We start from the raw sequence: 17,574 nt of genomic DNA, 5'->3' as shown, positions 1-17,574 counted from the left end.
ATGAAGATGCATTGGAATACAAAGGTTTTATTATCATTCAACTGAGGTCATCAAAACATTGTCAAAATTCATTTTTAAGATTAATTACTGCCAATAAATCATTTCTCTCTGTCTGTAAAGTTAACATCAAACGCATCTGGCAAGCAGCAGTTGCTAGGAATAACAGACATATATTATGCAATCTATCATGGTGTGTTTACATTCTTTTTTTTTCTGTACTAAGAGTAGAAAGACTTGGTTGGTAGATGTGCAATGTGTGCTTCATGATTTAGAGAAGTGGTACACATGTGCACTCACTCTGTGATATTCACAGCCTCAGTATTCTTGCCAAAAAGCATAGTTTTCTAAGTGTGTGCTCCAAGTTTCATGGATTCGTTCAGAGGCTTCCTGGAAAATTACTATTTTAGATAATTAAGAACAAAAGTAGAGCACATATTTTATATATTTCTTTTCATGAAACCAATATATTTCCCATTGATTTTTGTTTGTAAAACTAAATTTATTTTGTTTGTAATTTGAATTTGACAATCTACTTGGTTTTAAATGATTTTTTAGCTTTTGTTTGTTATATGAAATACACATTTAAAAAAAATGCCTTTTTTTTTTTAGAATTGTGCAGTCTGAATTGTGCACATCTAATAGTGACCAAGTGTTTTCTTCCCTTGTCACTTTTGATAAAATTTTTGAAATATGTTTGAAATATAGTTAACTAGGTTATTATACCATGGTGATTATATATTTATTTTAGCAAGAAGACCAAGTGCCAACATATATAACCTACACAAATTCAGAGACAGAAAAAGTTATATTAGAAAATATGCATCTAAACAGGCATGTTAAACTGGAAACAAGGGGACCAAGGTGAGTTGTTATCTAATGGTTTTAATGGGTCTGCTAAAATATTGTCTGAACTGATAACAATGAAGACTGAATTTTGCATGAACAATAAGATAAGCATATAAATATACACAAATATAGTATTTTTATGGAAAAAGAGGTATTAAGTTAGGGGATACAATTTTTAATGAAGATTTCATATACATGAAGTAATGGAACAACAATTCATGACAGCTTTCACTGAAGATGTCATCCACATTGTGAAGAGAAGTTCAAAGTATGACTGTGTTAGGTGTGATTGTGTTACCAAGGCAGGACTGACAGCTTTTTATTAACTTTCGGTAAATAAGGGTTTTTAAGAATTTATAAAATAAACCAATTTACAGTTGAATGGTGGATTTAGACTTAATAAAATTTCATTGTGGGTTCTTTTAATTTTTTATGCATCTTGATGTTAACATTTTTGTCATTGAAAACTTACTTGTCAAACAAATATATTGGCAGTAATACTGTTTGAATAGTGTTAAACAGAAGGATGGGAATAACTGATTCAAAGGATGTTCAAACAGACTTGCTTCATTTGTTAACTTGGTAAATATTAGAGGGGAAATGTGTTTTCCTTTAATTAATAGAAATGATTAAATATAGTATTCTAGAGTTTGCGGCATGCCTGTGTTGTTTTATTGGAGTAGGATTTTGTTTGTCTTCTTTTGTAAAAATGATGAAAGAAATTCAGCTATGTATACATGGATATAAACTGGCTTTGATGAAGTGATAATTCCTTAATTTTTATTGAATATTTTACATCCCTTTGATATAATACGGTGGTGGAAGCAGGGTACTAATAATAGAAACTTATGTAATAATTTGATTTCAAAATTCTTTGAATGAGGAACTCTGATGGGTAACTATGGCTCTGTTCACAATCAAGTTGAGCTGGGCCTAACTTACCCAAGAGACTCACCCCAAAACTGTTTCATACTCACTGACCTCGTGTAAAGGCAGCAGGATAACAATGAAAAGACATCGATTTTTATTTCACAGTGATACTATAGAGTGAAAAAGGTTGCATACAGGCATGTAGACTTCAGAGATGCATTACAGACCTTCCTTTGAGACTGTGTAGAAAGAATAAAATAAAGAGACTGTAGAGCACTTGTGTTAGGCACTGGTGGAATATTGATTACAATTAGAAAAGCAACTGGTCATGGTTTTGTGCCTTGAATTCGACCATTTTCACCATACCTCTTTGTAAATGAGAATCTCTGTAGCAAATCTCTTTGTAGCATTTCCAGTTGAATGAGAGAGCTGTGGGCAAAACCAGAAATCAATTACCAAAATACTTTCTCTGCACATTAACACTAATTAGATAGGCTGTTTGGACTTGATATTCTGCACAAGATAGCAGTGAAGGAGTAAGAATTGATTTTGCCTATTGTGGCCGATAGAGCAAGTCCCATTGGTAGTTGAATTGTGTAAACCAGGCTTCCTCATACTTTCTAAACAGGGCTAGGAGGGAGGGTGCTGGTAGAGTTATGAAGAATGGCTAAATGGAATTCCAACTGCCATATTTCACAGGAAAAATGTGATTATTGTGTGGACTCCCCATGTTTACATGTCACTTAATTATTATTCTCTGCATGAAAGCTAACTGCAAAGTGCAGTTCAACAATACAAATACTTTAAATGCAAGATTATTGGTTTAGCTGTTTTGCTAGGAATGATGATTTACCTACTCTTTGCTTATATTAAAGTCATGTAACTAATGGTGTGTTTTGATATCACCTCACCCAAAGAAAAACTGAAAGTTAAAGTCTGATAATCATGCTGATAGCCAGTAGAATTAAAAATGGCAGGGTGTGGCTTGATAAATCGAGCTCACCTTGTCTGGGAGAGGACAAATCTTTAGACTAACATGTGAAGTTGGTTGTAAGCATACTGTGTTCGGAAGTGTATGTTCCTAAGTACTTACCAAATTGAATCAGTTGCTTGTTTAGTCATATAACTATCTCTGTGGTGTTACTACCTTGTAATGGCAAATGGTACAGGTGTCTGCTTGTTTCAGGAAGACTGTACATTACATTTTATGACAGTTACATTTTACTGTATGCCTGAGCAAACCTCAAAAACATGCCAAGTTACATATGATTGAATTATTAATGAATTCTGTTTCTGTATTTGAAGTTTGATGTGCCACTAGCCACCACAGGCACTGACACTGTTGCAGTGGCATTTAAAGTACAACAGGCGGATTATTCCAAACAAGAATTAAAGCAATAGATCATTACAAAAAAGAAATAAGTTGAAAATATTTATTACTTGTATTTGAGAAACAAGACATCAAAGGTTTATAGGAGATGCATAATAATTGGAATTACCATTGGTCTATCTTTACAAAAAATGATATTATCTAGCCATCATCTCTGTGACCTGATGAGACCATACACATTTCAAATTCATGTAAAAGTAGACACACTAGTGATTAGGGTTTGAAATTGAAAGCATTCTCTGATAAACATACAGATCCTTCGACTTTGTTAAAAAAAAAAAGCAACAAAGAAACACCATTCACTAATTTATCATAATTTAGTCAAGACAAATACGCTGCTGACATGTGTTATCTTGCTTGCATGAAGATGCACACACAAAATAAGGGCATGGTTAATAAACAATATTGTACATGTACCTTGAATATTATTTGAATGCCCTTGTCCATGCTTCTTAATTAGCTAGTTGTAAGGAGATGTTTCTCTTTTATCAGTTTCTAATATTCTTTATTTGTTGTATGCATATTATGCAGAAGTTAGTTTGTGTTTACAGGATGACTTTTAAGTATATTTAAGTATATTATTTTAGTTGTTCATTTTTGTTTAGAAGATAAGAACAGCTTTTGGTATGTTAAGAGGAATATAAATGATTGATCTTGGTCATCATCGAAAGGTTAGGTGCACTTAAATAATTAATAATGGAAACAATTGCTACTGTACGTAAACCACTCTCTCATAATCTTTTGAGTTCCAGAAAAGCCCCAGGCGACCATGATACTCTAAAGCAAGCATCTTAATGAGTTTACAAATTGCAATATACTTGGATGTTCTTGCCAGCTTGCTGTGTTATGTCTGCCTAGCAAAAAGCTATTTTCAGTTGCTCACTAGCAATTTGAAGATATGTTATGGGAAGATGATGGTGATTCACACAATATACACAGCATTACTTGTTAGGGATTCCTGGAACCCTCAGTACTGTCAGTGCTTGGATTGCCAATGGAGGATAATCTATTTTCTTGGCATCTCTGGGAAAAACAAGTGCATGCCACTCTTTCTGATACTTTTTGAATGATCAGTGAATCACAATGCACTGATTATGGAGGTTATGAAAAGGAGTGTCTTGTTTTAATTAATGTCAAAATCTGTAATTTACTGATTCCTGGCTCCAGTGTGTATTTTGATAGACTGGCTCGCACTGTAAGAATAAATACAGATGCTTTTCCTAAAAAGAGCGATGATAATTAAAAATATTTTAGGCTGGTTTCTGTTTTCCGGAGCTGGATTTTAGCTTGGAGATCTGTGTCTTTCTGCTCAAGTCTGTCTTTCTTGTGATCTATGGAAAGGGATCTTTCTCTCTCTTTCTCTGTTTCTTTTTCGAATCAGTCTTCATACACAAAGAGGATTTTTTTGCCTTACTTTTGAAAGTGCTAATAACAGAGGAGGGTACTTCTAAGGGAGTGTCAGACTTACCAAAATCAGGTCTACAACAATATATAAAAACTGAAGAGAAGTTAGCTGTACTTTTTTTTTTACTCTCCTGGGAGCAAAGGGCTAAAAGGATTGTCTACAGTGTTCCCATTATTCTCTAAGAATAAAAAAATAGTTCTCTGTGCTGTGTATAACCTGTTTTTATTTGATTTAAAGGAAAATTAAGTTGCTTTTTTTATTGGGTATTTCATTGTACCATTAATACTTGGGTTCAACATTGCAAAAGAGTGGAAGATTGGAAAAGAGCACAATACACATTTGGAATTTGAGATAGCATTAAGAATCAGATTTTTCCATACATATTTGAAATCATTCCACATAAATCTTACTGTAGGCTATTTCTTTACAGCTATGCACGTGTCTGGGTATTGTAACTGAAACATAACACAAGTTCAGCAGCTTGTACATAGAACAACAATTTCACCTAGCTTTAAAGTGAAAATCAATATAGCATTGGATTTCAAATGTTACTTTCTAGATAGATTTCTAGATATGGCTTATGTACCTCATATGTTATAAAGTGGAAAAATTTAAAATGAGAGATTCAGTTACAAATTGTGAGTAAGTAATACAAATATATTGTACTTTGTATAAAGTGTATCAGGTGACATTGGTGAATGGTGGAACATAAATTAATTCTAATACAATTTGATGACAGAGATCAGTTTCAATCTTTAATTCAAAAAGTCAATGTTGAATGTACTTTGTTGGCTAATATCCATTGACAAAGTTACCAATTTGAACAAAGGAACAGCACTGTTAAAGAAAACCGAACACTTAAATAAATTTGATAGCTGTACATGTACAGTTATTCTGAAAAGATTAAATTCAGGTGCAGAATAGGGTTTACCTCATTGCTTTTTAAAAGAAATAATAAAAATTAAACTATTACTGTTGTGGTTTCTTAAAATATAAACCATCTTTTTGTCAGGGGGGTCTCATTGCTCTGTACATTGTATAAGAACACCTATGACCCCATAATGGAAAACAAATTTATACTGGGAGCATAATCCATTATTCAATTACTTAAGGATAAAGGTCTATAAATGTAAGGCTTGGCCATCCACATACTTTGTGGGAATATGCAGAGCACTTGGCTAGTTGCTGGTTCTATAGTACCAGCCATTTGACCTATAGGTCAGGGTATTATTTTCATATTTCCAGAAAAATCATATGATATATAAATTGTGTGTGAAAAACTAAGGTAATGAATCAATCAATTCTATGGGCAAAAAATATCAATCGTTCAGATATATCATTTTGGAATCATAAAAGTGATATTTCTATATAGCATTTGTGATGCTATTACCATATAGCCTAGTTCTATAAGATAGCCTGCTTTTCAGTCTTGTTGCTACCACTCGGTAAGAATTCTCTAATCTTAAGAATATATGACTTGAACAAACTCAGTATCTGTAATATTCTCATTTTTCCCATTGAAAAGATAGAGTCATTACTGTAGTTCACATTCTCACACCTATGAAAATATGATTTTATAAAATAAAATAGTTTTTGCAGATGATTCCTGAATTTTTAGAAAAGCTTTTTCTTCTAAGTTTTTTATTTGATTCCCTTTTTTCATAAATAAGACAAACAATAATTTATTTTGCTAAATTAATATGCTTTAAGTTATTTGCCTCTGATACATTTATGCACATTTATATGAAGAAGTTCCGAGTGTGTTGAAATGGTGTCATGTATGCTGAAACATATTCCTTAACTAATTTTGTACAAGACTCCTTTCAGTGTTTTTCTTCTATTCAAAAAAATTAATTATGTTACTGTCACATCACATGAACATAAGTCAATACACAAATGAACGTTCAAAATTTCAACTCGTTATTAAACTAAAACACTGAAATTTCTACTCATCCAGAAATTTGGCAGAAAGTACCCATTTGTTTAAAACTTGAATTAATATGTTAGCCAGGGCACACCAATTACCCCTTTGAGTTGTGAATATGTGTATTTTAACAAAATGTAAACAGGCCCTTGGCGGTTTGTGCCCTGAAGGAAGAAGTGCAAATAATGTGGAGTATTGCTGATGAAAAGATGGAGATGACTTGGTGACATGTTGTTATTTCTCGATTGCACCTTTTTAAAGGTGTTTCCAGAGGTTGTGTAGTAAAAGCACAATGGATATACAAAGAGCAGTTAAGTTTCCATTAAAACAATTCTTTTTGCTGTATGCTTCATTAAGTGGCAAATGAGGCAGAAATTACCAATGAGATACTTTTCTAAAGGCACAGAATCAAATGTCCCAGACTTATACTGTCATTTGTTGCTGAAAAGACAAAAAATGTGAACAGTAGCAGGGAATTCAAATTCTATCAGACATTTCTAGTACCGTTGTCATTTGAATTAAACCAGTGCTGCTCTCCGAAGGTTTTAATTGTGTATATACAAGGAAAAATACAATTTAAGGGGCAATTTTTTGTTTGATAACTTTTAGTGTCTCCCCAGAGTATTTGATGTATCAGGACACACAGATACTAGACAGTCGTGGTTGGAAAAACATGAATGGAAAATTGGATTTGGTAAAACACATGTCCCATGAATGTATTTGATTTTCATCTTTTTTTCTGGAGATATGTCAGCTACAGAGATCAATCCAGTGCCACTAACTCCTCTCCTGGGTTTTCAAAAGCCATTTCACTCTCTAACTCAATTTCTTTGGGCACATCTCATTCCCAAACATACAAGTTTTTATTGACAAGAAAGCAGTGATGTATGAGGAAGATAGCACAGTACATTTGACTGACATTTAGGAACCCCAGTATTGCAGAATATGTGAAGTAAACAAGAGAGTAAACAAAAACCAGAGTAACATTCCTCTACTAAAGTTACGCTTATTCAAGTTGTTTTGGAAATTTTGGTTCTTTGTAAAACTTTGTTAAACTGTCATCTAAAAATGCTCAAAAAGATATGAATCAAAATAAGTGGCTCTGAGCAATACAAGGAACTTAGTTTCCTCAAACATTTTTAAATACAATATATTATAAGGTTACAAAAGTATCTTCAGATGGTGTGGTCAGTTATAAAATAACTGTCCGTATTTCCCCAGAGGCACAGATATACAAAAATACAGATTTTTGTTGCTTTTAATACAAAGTAACACAACATTACTATTCATAATGAAACAATGTAGAAAATTTTCTGAGAAAATAAAATAGAAATTAATTTCTGTCATTCTCTTCACATCTTATTGATTTTCACATCAAAAATGCAAATAATTTTTAAAAGCACGTTAGTGTCTTTTTAACAGACACTGGTGTATTCATGGAGCTCACCATAGTCACAGAAAGAGGGGTCGCGTGTTACTCGACCTTGGTGACGATAGCCACCATTACATAGTTCCTCAGGATGACTTTGTCCTTCTCGACACAGTCTACATCCAACTCTCTGGTACATTTGCACTTGAGACTGAAAGCTAGGTCCTGGAGTTTGCATCAGGGGTGTCATCCCTGCCCTTCCGCTGCCCCCACCCCCACCCCCACTACTACCACCTCCATAATCATCTCCTCGACACTTTGTACAGCAGAACAGTCTTCGTATCATGCTCAGGTTCTTGTCAAATATAATGAAGAGAATAGGTGTGATGGCACCATTGGAGTATCCCATGATGGTGAAAATTTTGTAAATGCTTTTGTCCTGTGTAAAGTTAGGATCTGAGATGTTGAGGAGAAACAGTGGGTACCAACATATGATAAAGCATGTGATGACAGCCAGCATGACACGCACCCTGCTTAAAGATTCATCCACAATTTTCTTGATCATGTTTTGCTTTGGCATACGCTCTTTAGAAAGGGCGATGGCTTGTCGTACAAGTGTGTTGATCCTGTGAGGCTTGTTTGCCAGTATCTGTCTGTACAATAGAATGGCATAGTACAGGGCGAGAAGCACTGCAAGGGAGTTAATACCCACCCACATTATGTAACTAACATAGCTCTTCAGTTCATTTTTACTGTAAATGCAGTTGCCAACTTCCTCGTTGTAACGGAAGTTTCCTCCAATCACAGTTGGCCCAAGGTGAATGATAACACTTGCTATGTATACAGTCAGTACACCAAATAACACGCAACAAAATGTCCCCTTCTCACTGTCACCAAAGACGTCCCTAAATGCATAAGCCTCTGCTGCCACCATTGCAACCAAATTGTATGCAGAAATGCTAATAAGTGTCACAAAGGAGGCACCAAGGATATTGCAGTGGGATGGGACTTGTTTCTGGAGGAGGCTCAGTGCAAATGGCACACAGTAGTATAATTTGGCCAAGTCCAGCAGTATTCCATGAATGATAAAAGCACTGGTCATTTTCCTGGTTTTACTGCTGAGAAAAATGCTGAGAATGAGCACCAAGTTGAAGCATAGGCCCACTCCAGCAGTGATGAACAGATAGTAGGCCTCTACCTGAGTTCCTGTAGGGATACTCGTCTGATTCCCTATGGTCTCAGGCTCAGCAATTGCATACGAAGCATTCCCTGAGTCTACAGTACTAAATGTAGTCACTTCACTTTCTGCCATGATGCTCTTTGTCTTTTTTTATTATTAATATTAATGATTCTAGAATTGAGTTTTTTTGCAAAGTTATTCCATATGCTATTTGCCTTATTTTTGGGGCAACTATTTGTGAAGCCTGGTGTCACAGGTTGTCTTTTTAATTGCCTGGAAGAGGTTCAGTGAAATTTCATCCCTTCATTCACTCAGTCTGAAAAGAAAAAACAAAATTTCAGTGAATTGTTAATACTATATAATTCCCCTTTTCCACATTTAAACATTAACATAAACAGATTCCAGAACAGTGATTGGGAAGCAGCATCCAGTAATCAAGAGAATATTTCTAGATATTTAGATGGGCACCATTTTCAATAATTATATCCTGTAATAAAAGATGAATACTGCACATTTGACTGTACTCAGACGCACTGTGTAAAAGCTCCGAACATAAAAATACACCCTTTGACTGTATCTGTAATACTTTTTTCTTATTTCTATATAAAATGGAATAAAAAGTAACAAACCACAAACAAGTTTACTTTCAAAACATTGTGACTTGTTGGTTCTATATTTGTAAAAACATATCCAAGGATAGTTAAACACCAACACAAACCAAGTCTGTGTGTAAGCACATTAAGAACAGCAGCACAAATGGACAAGAAAGTCACTGCCATCTTTCATGACTTTCCTGAATTAATTTGTGCAAGCATGCTCAAATATTACCTCACTTATAAAATCTACCAGTATATTTCACCTTGGGGCAAAAAGTAGAAAAGAAACAGCTTGTAGCTACTCACGCATGCTGGTGTTCCTTCTTGCACCTGTAAAGCGTATACCTACAATACAACCTTCTCTAACCATTCAACATGCTTTTGTTGCTTAAGTAAGCATACGATATAACACTGCACTGTTTTCATTCAACCGAGTCCTTCTTTATGGTAGAAAAAGCAGATTGTGCAACAGCTCTAAATAAGCATACTGACCTTCATGGACTTTTTTCTCTTATTTGCATAGGACTTGCTGATTAAGTGTGTAATTTTGGAGGTGGAAAGATTGACAGCACATCCACCTAAGCTATACTTTTTTCTTTGGTAATCTTACTTTTAGGATTGGGTATAAATGGCTTTGGCATGAGAGTGCAAAGCAGAAGTGACATTAGGTGGAGGTTTCAAAACTCCTTTCCCACTGGCATGATGTTCATGCCTTTGGGAATAGCTGAGAAGTCAGATCCTCAAATGTTACACTACATTGATGCATCTTGGGCGCCTGTTTGCATGCAAAAGAGAAGAGCTTCTGGGGTCAGAATAGTCTTTCATTGTTTTGACCAGAGGTATTATTTGTTATGCTTGTGTTTTTCAATAGGCTCGGCTTCTTTTTTTGTGAAGAATGACCCATACTTTCTTAGTTAAACTTATGGAGGTGTTGAAAATTAATTTTATTAAATGATATTGATAAAACAAGCAATGTACTGTTTTCATGATGAACTTGGACAGTTGCAATATGTTTAAACTATTTATAAGAAAGGAACAAATCTTAATAACAGATGTATTCACTTTTGAAAATTTTATTGAATTCATATTCATCAACAATGTGAAATGCTTTTTTCAAACATACTTATTTTGTCACAGCTGTTGCTTTTATTATTTTAGCTCTATTGTTTTATTTTGTGTGCATGCTTCAGTGTAGAACCACAATCCTATCATCAACACCTGAAAGCTACTGTTTAGCGAGCACACAAGTATCTAACTTCACCTTTCAAGGACGTTTTTCTTTTTTTGCTGAACAACACGTATTAGTTCTTGTAGGATGAAAGGGATTCTGAAAATAGACCCGGCTAACTTACAAAAGAAACACTTTTTGCTTCCAGAACCATGCACAGAAAAGAGTTTGTTAGGAATTAGTGCCATTGAAACATTTTCTGTGTTCGATTTGACAATCAATAGTTTCAGAAATGTCACATAATGCAGTTAAGTCTCTTGAATGATTTTTAGTGGGATTATATTCGCATGAAGAGCTTTTTTCACAAAACTTTCTCCTGGAAGATGTCTCTTAAGAAAAAAAAAAGGAAATTCGATCTTGTAAAAAGTGTTTTGACATATATCAAAGACAATGCATGCCTCCCTTGCTCCTATATATAAGATGGCATGACTTGAGGGAAAGGCAGAGAAAAGGTTTATTGCCAGGAGAAAGCGGGACTTAGAAGTATAGTGTTTCAGGATGAGCAAACATCTTTCAAATTTTTGTGTTTACTTCAAGCCTAACCTCTCTATTCCTTAGCCTCTTCATGTGTGGTGTGAAGGGTCTACATGTCACTGGTGAAAAGTATGAAGTGCATCATACTGTAATGGAAAAATTAGCCCTAAGTAGTTTTATAAAGAAACTTTCCATTACTCTCTTGCCTCTACAGCTATAGGCTATATGGTTTGGTATTTTCAACTGAAAAAAATTTTTTTTTAATTATCTTGCTGCATTTTCAAATATCCTCGGTATTTATGGCCAAGTTTTCAGCTATTGTGGTAGTGGTTAGAGTAATATTCCCAGTTTAATGAATGGTTATTAAAAAAAAAAAAAAAGAACTTCCACACTAGTCCAACTGATCTTCTATACATTGAATTTGTATGGTGTCAGAGAAATTACAGGGTAAGTATTATTTGTTTGCAGTTATAGTAACAATTCAAGAGATTGAAAGCAAATTTATTATTCTTTAGGTGATTTATTTGTATACAACATGAACATTCTTATCTATTGTTTTTCAATTCTTTCTTTAAGCATCTTAGCTTTGTCCCTTGTATCAAAACACAGTGGGCAACTTCTGAGAACCTATTTCAGACTCATCCTGCATTGGAAAAAAGTGAAAGTAACTTCATTAGCAGTCATTGAGAAGGTGACACATGCAGCCACAGGGGAGAAAGAAACGGGATACAAGAGGCTTTTGCTGCTTGTTATACTTGACTTCATTGTAAAGACAATGCCAGAATTAGCAATAGTATGACACAGAATTGCCTATGCACTCTGAATGTGAAATATCACTTGATTGTTATTAGCAATGTATGTAGATGAGACAATGTTTTTTGGCAGAGACTTCATTTTCGGACATTTCTCCCATTTACCAGTATCAAAATATCTTTGTCTGTACTTCTTTGCTGAAATATGACATTCTAAGCACCAGTATTTCATGTAATTGCTTGTCAACACATTGTCATCAGTTCCAAAATGAGCTGATTTCAATGGAAAAAAGGAAAAGAATTTCAGTTACAAGCCCCTGGGTAATGGTTAAGTTGACTATATTGCATTACTGATAAGCATGCATAACCATTTTCAATACTGTTTTAACGGTTAAGGTTCTGAATTAGTACAAATAAATGATATCGTTCTTCATACAACTTGGATATATGTCAGAGGACAGACTTCAAGATGTAACATTGCATCTTACAGTTCACCCTGCCCTTGTTAAGAAACCGATGGGCTGGACTGGTTAAGGGCTCATCATATTGTATTGTAAGGGCTCATCATATTGTATTGAACAGATAAATGATGCTAAGGCCATGCAGCTTGTGCACATATTTTCATGAAGGATGTTTGCATTATATAGTAAATCTTCTAAAATTGTTAATGTCAAGAGATATTTAGCCTCTATATCAGTATGTGCAGCAGCTACCTGTATGTGCATAATCTGTAGAAAAATCCTTTAAAGCTATAGATTAGCACTGTACCATTATTATGGATATTGTCCAAAAATTCTGCTACCTTAAAGTTAACTGCAAAGTTCCCTATAGGTTTACATTAATTGAAGAAATATATCTTGAGCAGTGGAGCAATTCTTTATAGTTAGTGTTGGCTTCAATCTGTCATCAGCAAATAGGAGTGGGGAATACTTGGGGAAAGAAATAAATCCTCAGTGTGATGCATTGCAACGAAGGAATACCCAAAGGTGTGCCCAAAATGATGAAAATAAGCAGAGGATAAAAAGATCTGCTATATATAGGTGTCATATTTTTCTTATCACTCTTGGATTTTCGTAGACTTGCGTCTTGATAATGTATGGCTCTTAACTGCAAATGAACCATGTCTCTTTTGCTTCTTATATAATAAGTGGTATATTGATTATCTGTTATAAAACTAAGAAAAGGAAGTTTTTAGTCCACTTAAACATGCATGGCTCGGTGGATTGTGTTGAAATAAGTTTACCTGACTGAAGAAATGATGTAACAATCAATAAGAAATTGAAATTGATCTAGACAAAGAAAGATATGGTTGGGTAAAGATGAATGGATAGTATTAATGAGTGTTGAAGAAAATGAACAATTTTTTATCAGTTTGGTAGAAAATACCCAATAACCCTAGACATGGTATTTCTAATTTTAACTAGTAAAATGTGTTGTGATTGTGAAGAAATGTTAAGTATGAGAAATGCCAGTATTAAATGGATAATTTCATTTAAAGGATGAATAAATTTCCTCTGAATTACTTAACAGCCTTCCCCAAATTCAAACCATCACTATTATAAAGCACCAACCACAGTTATCTGATCACCTCAGAAACAGCTTAGCATCTTTTTTAAAAGGCTGGTTAAATTTGGTAATTAGGGAAGGTCTTTCCCACACCTATTGGAAACAGTGTGTCTTTGATAATATTTCTCCTTCACTAATTGACACCTGAGGAGAGTAAATGATTGCAGAGTTCCTGAAGCATGTGCTGGAGTGTTGTGATCATTATCTTCTGTCCAAGAAAAAAGTTCTACATGTTTTTTCCACACAGCATGAGCAAATGTAATGCAAGAGCAGTGCTTTGATTTGTGATATGTTCACACAAAACTTTCCTTGTTAAGTTCAAGCAAGGTGTGTCTGTAGTGTAGGTTGTTTTTTTATATTTTTTGTGAAAACAATTTGAACAATACCGATAAAGGAAATTAATCATCATGATGAATAAACAAGAGTTAAATTGGATATTAGTTTATGAAGTGACTGTGGCCCTTAAAGATTTGGTGGTCTGTCAGTTGGCATTTGTGTCTTTTAGAAAATGAGATTAAACTGCTTGTATATACATGTACATCTTCTAAATTATTTAACAGATGTGAAAATACACAATAAGTGTGATGTGTTCAGCACCAAAACTTGCATTTAATGTAAGACAAGCATAGTAAATGGCAATGCTTTAAAAAAATTCCCCACAGGATTCCATTTTATGCATCTTGGTTTGAATACTTGGAGAGTGCATCATAGGATGAGTGAATAGATGTTCATTCAGGCATGTAAATGAATGAGTTAATCATGGTTTTTTTCTCTCATTATCGACTAGATTTTTACCACTGTGAATATCTTCAACCTGATAGGTGCTGACAACACGAGGCTTGGTGACTGTGTGTGTGTTTTGCTCTATCCTATCTTTTTTAAATGATAGACAATGCAAGATCTATCTCAAATTGTGTTCTGCATATATTTTTGAATCATCCACATGATTGTAGAAAAATTTCACGGTGTCATAAAATCTGATTAATTCTGAAATGTAACTGATATGACTGTGTTCAAAAATAATTTTGGGAGTATAAAATTACACCCAGGAAATTAACTCACAGGTATCTTATGAAACAGTATACATGCAGTTCATATAGTACATGGTTATATGTTAGGCATAGCAATTAAGTAAATATGTTTACATAGTGACTATAGGAAAGGGCATCTGTGCCTAAATACATTGGACCACTCTAAACATGTTATAGCGACAATACCAAATGCCAATAAGTTTGTTGTCTTACATAATGTAACTTGACCCACCCATCCAAATTCATAAAGAACAGTGCACATTGCCTTTAGTGAAACTATGGTAAATATAAGAGTAGGCTTATAACAAAGGTACATTGTAAAGGCAGACTCGATGTGTGAGTTTTCCACAGAATGATCTGATACTCTACATATTTATCATTATGTCTACAGCAGTGGACATTTATATCCATCCATGGCTGATCTTTCCATTTATACATATTCAAGAATGATTCAGTTTTTGTTTCAGATGTTATTAATACCTAATTAAAGCATAATCATAAATCTTGTTTCTGCCAACAATATCACTACAAACTTGAAATGACCATAGCCTGTTTTGCAAAATGATTTTAAGTAAAAAATGTTCAAAGAAATCCTGTAAAGTATCAATAAAAAGAGGGCTGTTACATCAGTGACGATATACTGCAATATATTTGTCTGTTAAAATTACTCTACTTACAATATACAGAGTGTGTGACATGGGTATACTCTTCCTACTCTCCAGTGTATTTGCCGGATAAAGTGAATTGTGGGCCTCTCTCTGTCCTAGTGTTTACTCCTGAACAGCCTGCCCTTGATGCACAATAATGCTGTTAAAGTATTAATCAAATATTGACGTTTAATGGAGAATTGGACCAATTTCCCATTGGACATTTTTTTGATACTTCATGTAATGTCATCTGATCTTTTGTCACAAAGACAGTGAGAGAGGACAGAAAAAAATTGGAATACTGAGGTTTATCAAAATTAATCAGCAGTAAAATTTGATAGTCGTTTCACTGTCTGCTGTTTGGTGAAATCTCCTGTGTTTTTGCATCTGTCTTATACTGACTTAGCAGCCTGGCTTAGCTTGTCAATAGAATCAATTAAACAACCAATTGTAACCTTCACATCTATGAGACTGTATGGTGTATCCTTGTACAACTCGTCATTGTGCCCAACATTCATTGATATTTTCTCATTCTCTCAGCCTGGTTTGCTTTTATTTCATGCTGTTCACCTGCACTATTTCAAAAGCTTATGCTTTTTCAATTGAACTTGGAAATGAAGGATACATTTGCTTTTCATTGCTGATCAATATGTTGAAGTATAACCAATAAAGGGCAGATTTTGCTTTTGTTGAAAAGATAGGAAAAGAAATTAATATATCCATCTTTAATCATACTATTTTCAAAATATTTCTCCTTGATCAAAAGTGGATTTAATGTTATTTCAGCATATAATGATTTAATTGAAATCCAATTTATGAACAATTTTTAGTGTTTGCCTTAAAAAACCTATTACTGTTAAATAAATAAAGTTTGTTGAAAACATTTTTGTTTACAGTCTAATCCTTTTTATGGGGAAAAAAATTGAAGTTTTTCATTTTATTATTTTACTTAATCTGATTTTGTATAATTTTTCAGGTAATGTACAGTTAATTCTCTAAAGTAATAAAAGAGAGCTAGTTTATAATGAATGTCAACTCATCAATTAGTGAGAAGTGAGAAGTATCTTCAAAGGCAAAGTGTTCCTGTCTCTGTGGAAAGTGACATGCAATTATCCGTAACTGTGCAAGCAAAGAGCATTGATTTTCTGTGGCTTTCACTCAACCTTAACTATGTGAAACACAACTAGACTTAATCACTCATTTGAAAAAAAAGACTTTTTTAAATGGAATAAATGTATGGCATGTATATTTTGTGGAAGCGAATGTATTTAAGTGATGTATTCACTGCCTTTCATTTCTACTCAGTTATAAATGTTTGTTGCAATTTTTGTTTGGCAAGACTTGCTTTTTTTTTCATTTCATATAAACAGCCGACGACACATTGATGTTTTTTAATTGGTACAAAATTTAGATTAATTTCAGCTTAAGAATATGACTTTAATGATATATTAGAAGTCATTGCATCAGCAGCTGAAGTTGAGGCAGTTTTAAGTGATAGACATCTATTTTATTTGGTAAATTAAGATAAGTTTATTACCTTTTTACAATTCTCCCTATTGTTTTCTTTCCTTGACGTCAAATCTCTGTCCTATTGATCAGCAGCTATTTACATTCAGGAAATGTACCACCAGGTCTTCCTTTACCACTTTGAATGGTGACTAATCTAAGGATTAGTTCACAGAAAAGCTAGCATGTTCTGTCTGAATAGTAACACATTATGCCTACCTAAGTATTGTTTAATGCAAATGAACCCAATATGGTGAAGTGCTTCAAGAGATAAACTTATAGAAATACACCAACATGTACCATGCAGTAGTTTTAGCATTCAGTCAATCATTATAAACTCTTGTATTGTTGAAAATACTTCAACAAGTGTTATAATTCCAATATAGAGGCAGTCTACAGGAAAATGGGTTATTTAGTTGTGTTTCACATTGACAGAACTCTATGTGAATTAGTACATTAACTTTAGGGGTCAAACTCGGGACTGTATTTTAACCTTGGTGAAAAAATCAAGTTATCAATTTTTTCAGTGACAGCATTACAATTAAACTATCCCATGACCATTTATGTGACAAATGGTGGGAAATTTCAAATTTAATATTATCTGATCTAGACTACATAAAAAAGCATACATAACTTACCTGTGCTACATTTTGGTAATCCTGCAGTGTCTTAACTAACAGAAACATCTCCAATGACTTATGAAGGTGCACTGTAATAAATAGGGTGGTCTGCTTTACTTGGTAGAGTTCATTTAATTAGAAGGTGGGATAGGAAGGAGGAATTCCTCTCC

At 33.9% G+C, this 17,574-nt stretch overlaps 2 protein-coding genes across 5 annotated transcripts in view; one reads left to right on the top strand and one right to left on the bottom strand.

Annotated features, from left to right (window-relative positions):
• LOC106154485 (5-taurinomethyluridine-[tRNA] synthase subunit MTO1, mitochondrial) overlaps positions 1 to 17,574 on the top strand; it is a 40,506-nt gene that overhangs the window by 3,670 nt on the left and 19,262 nt on the right. For both annotated transcript variants that reach the window (XM_013528841.2, XM_013528850.2), the window contains exon 8: positions 749 to 861. In XM_013528841.2, the coding sequence (XP_013384295.2) occupies positions 749 to 861 (113 nt within the window). The remainder of the gene's footprint in view (positions 1 to 748; positions 862 to 17,574) is intronic.
• On the bottom strand, positions 7,261 to 17,523 carry LOC106154514 (uncharacterized). Of its 3 annotated transcripts, none has more exons than XM_013528879.2 (2): positions 17,423 to 17,523; positions 7,261 to 9,300 (listed from the first exon to the last, which is right to left on the bottom strand). In XM_013528879.2, the coding sequence occupies exon 2, from the start codon at positions 9,114 to 9,116 to the stop codon at positions 7,851 to 7,853; it is 1,266 nt and encodes a 421-aa protein (XP_013384333.1). In that variant the 5' UTR covers positions 9,117 to 9,300; positions 17,423 to 17,523; the 3' UTR covers positions 7,261 to 7,850. The 3 variants fall into 3 exon arrangements, with proteins under 3 accessions (XP_013384333.1, XP_013384342.1, XP_013384351.1); XM_013528888.3 differs by lacking the exon at positions 17,423 to 17,523 and adding an exon at positions 15,309 to 15,455; XM_013528897.2 differs by lacking the exon at positions 17,423 to 17,523 and adding an exon at positions 9,887 to 10,421.

Source organism: Lingula anatina, chromosome 1, assembly GCF_051362555.1.
Source record: "Lingula anatina isolate TDL-2025a chromosome 1, LinAna3.0, whole genome shotgun sequence".
Lineage (NCBI taxonomy): Eukaryota > Metazoa > Brachiopoda > Lingulata > Lingulida > Lingulidae > Lingula > Lingula anatina.
This window is presented reverse-complemented; position numbering and strand designations above follow the sequence as displayed.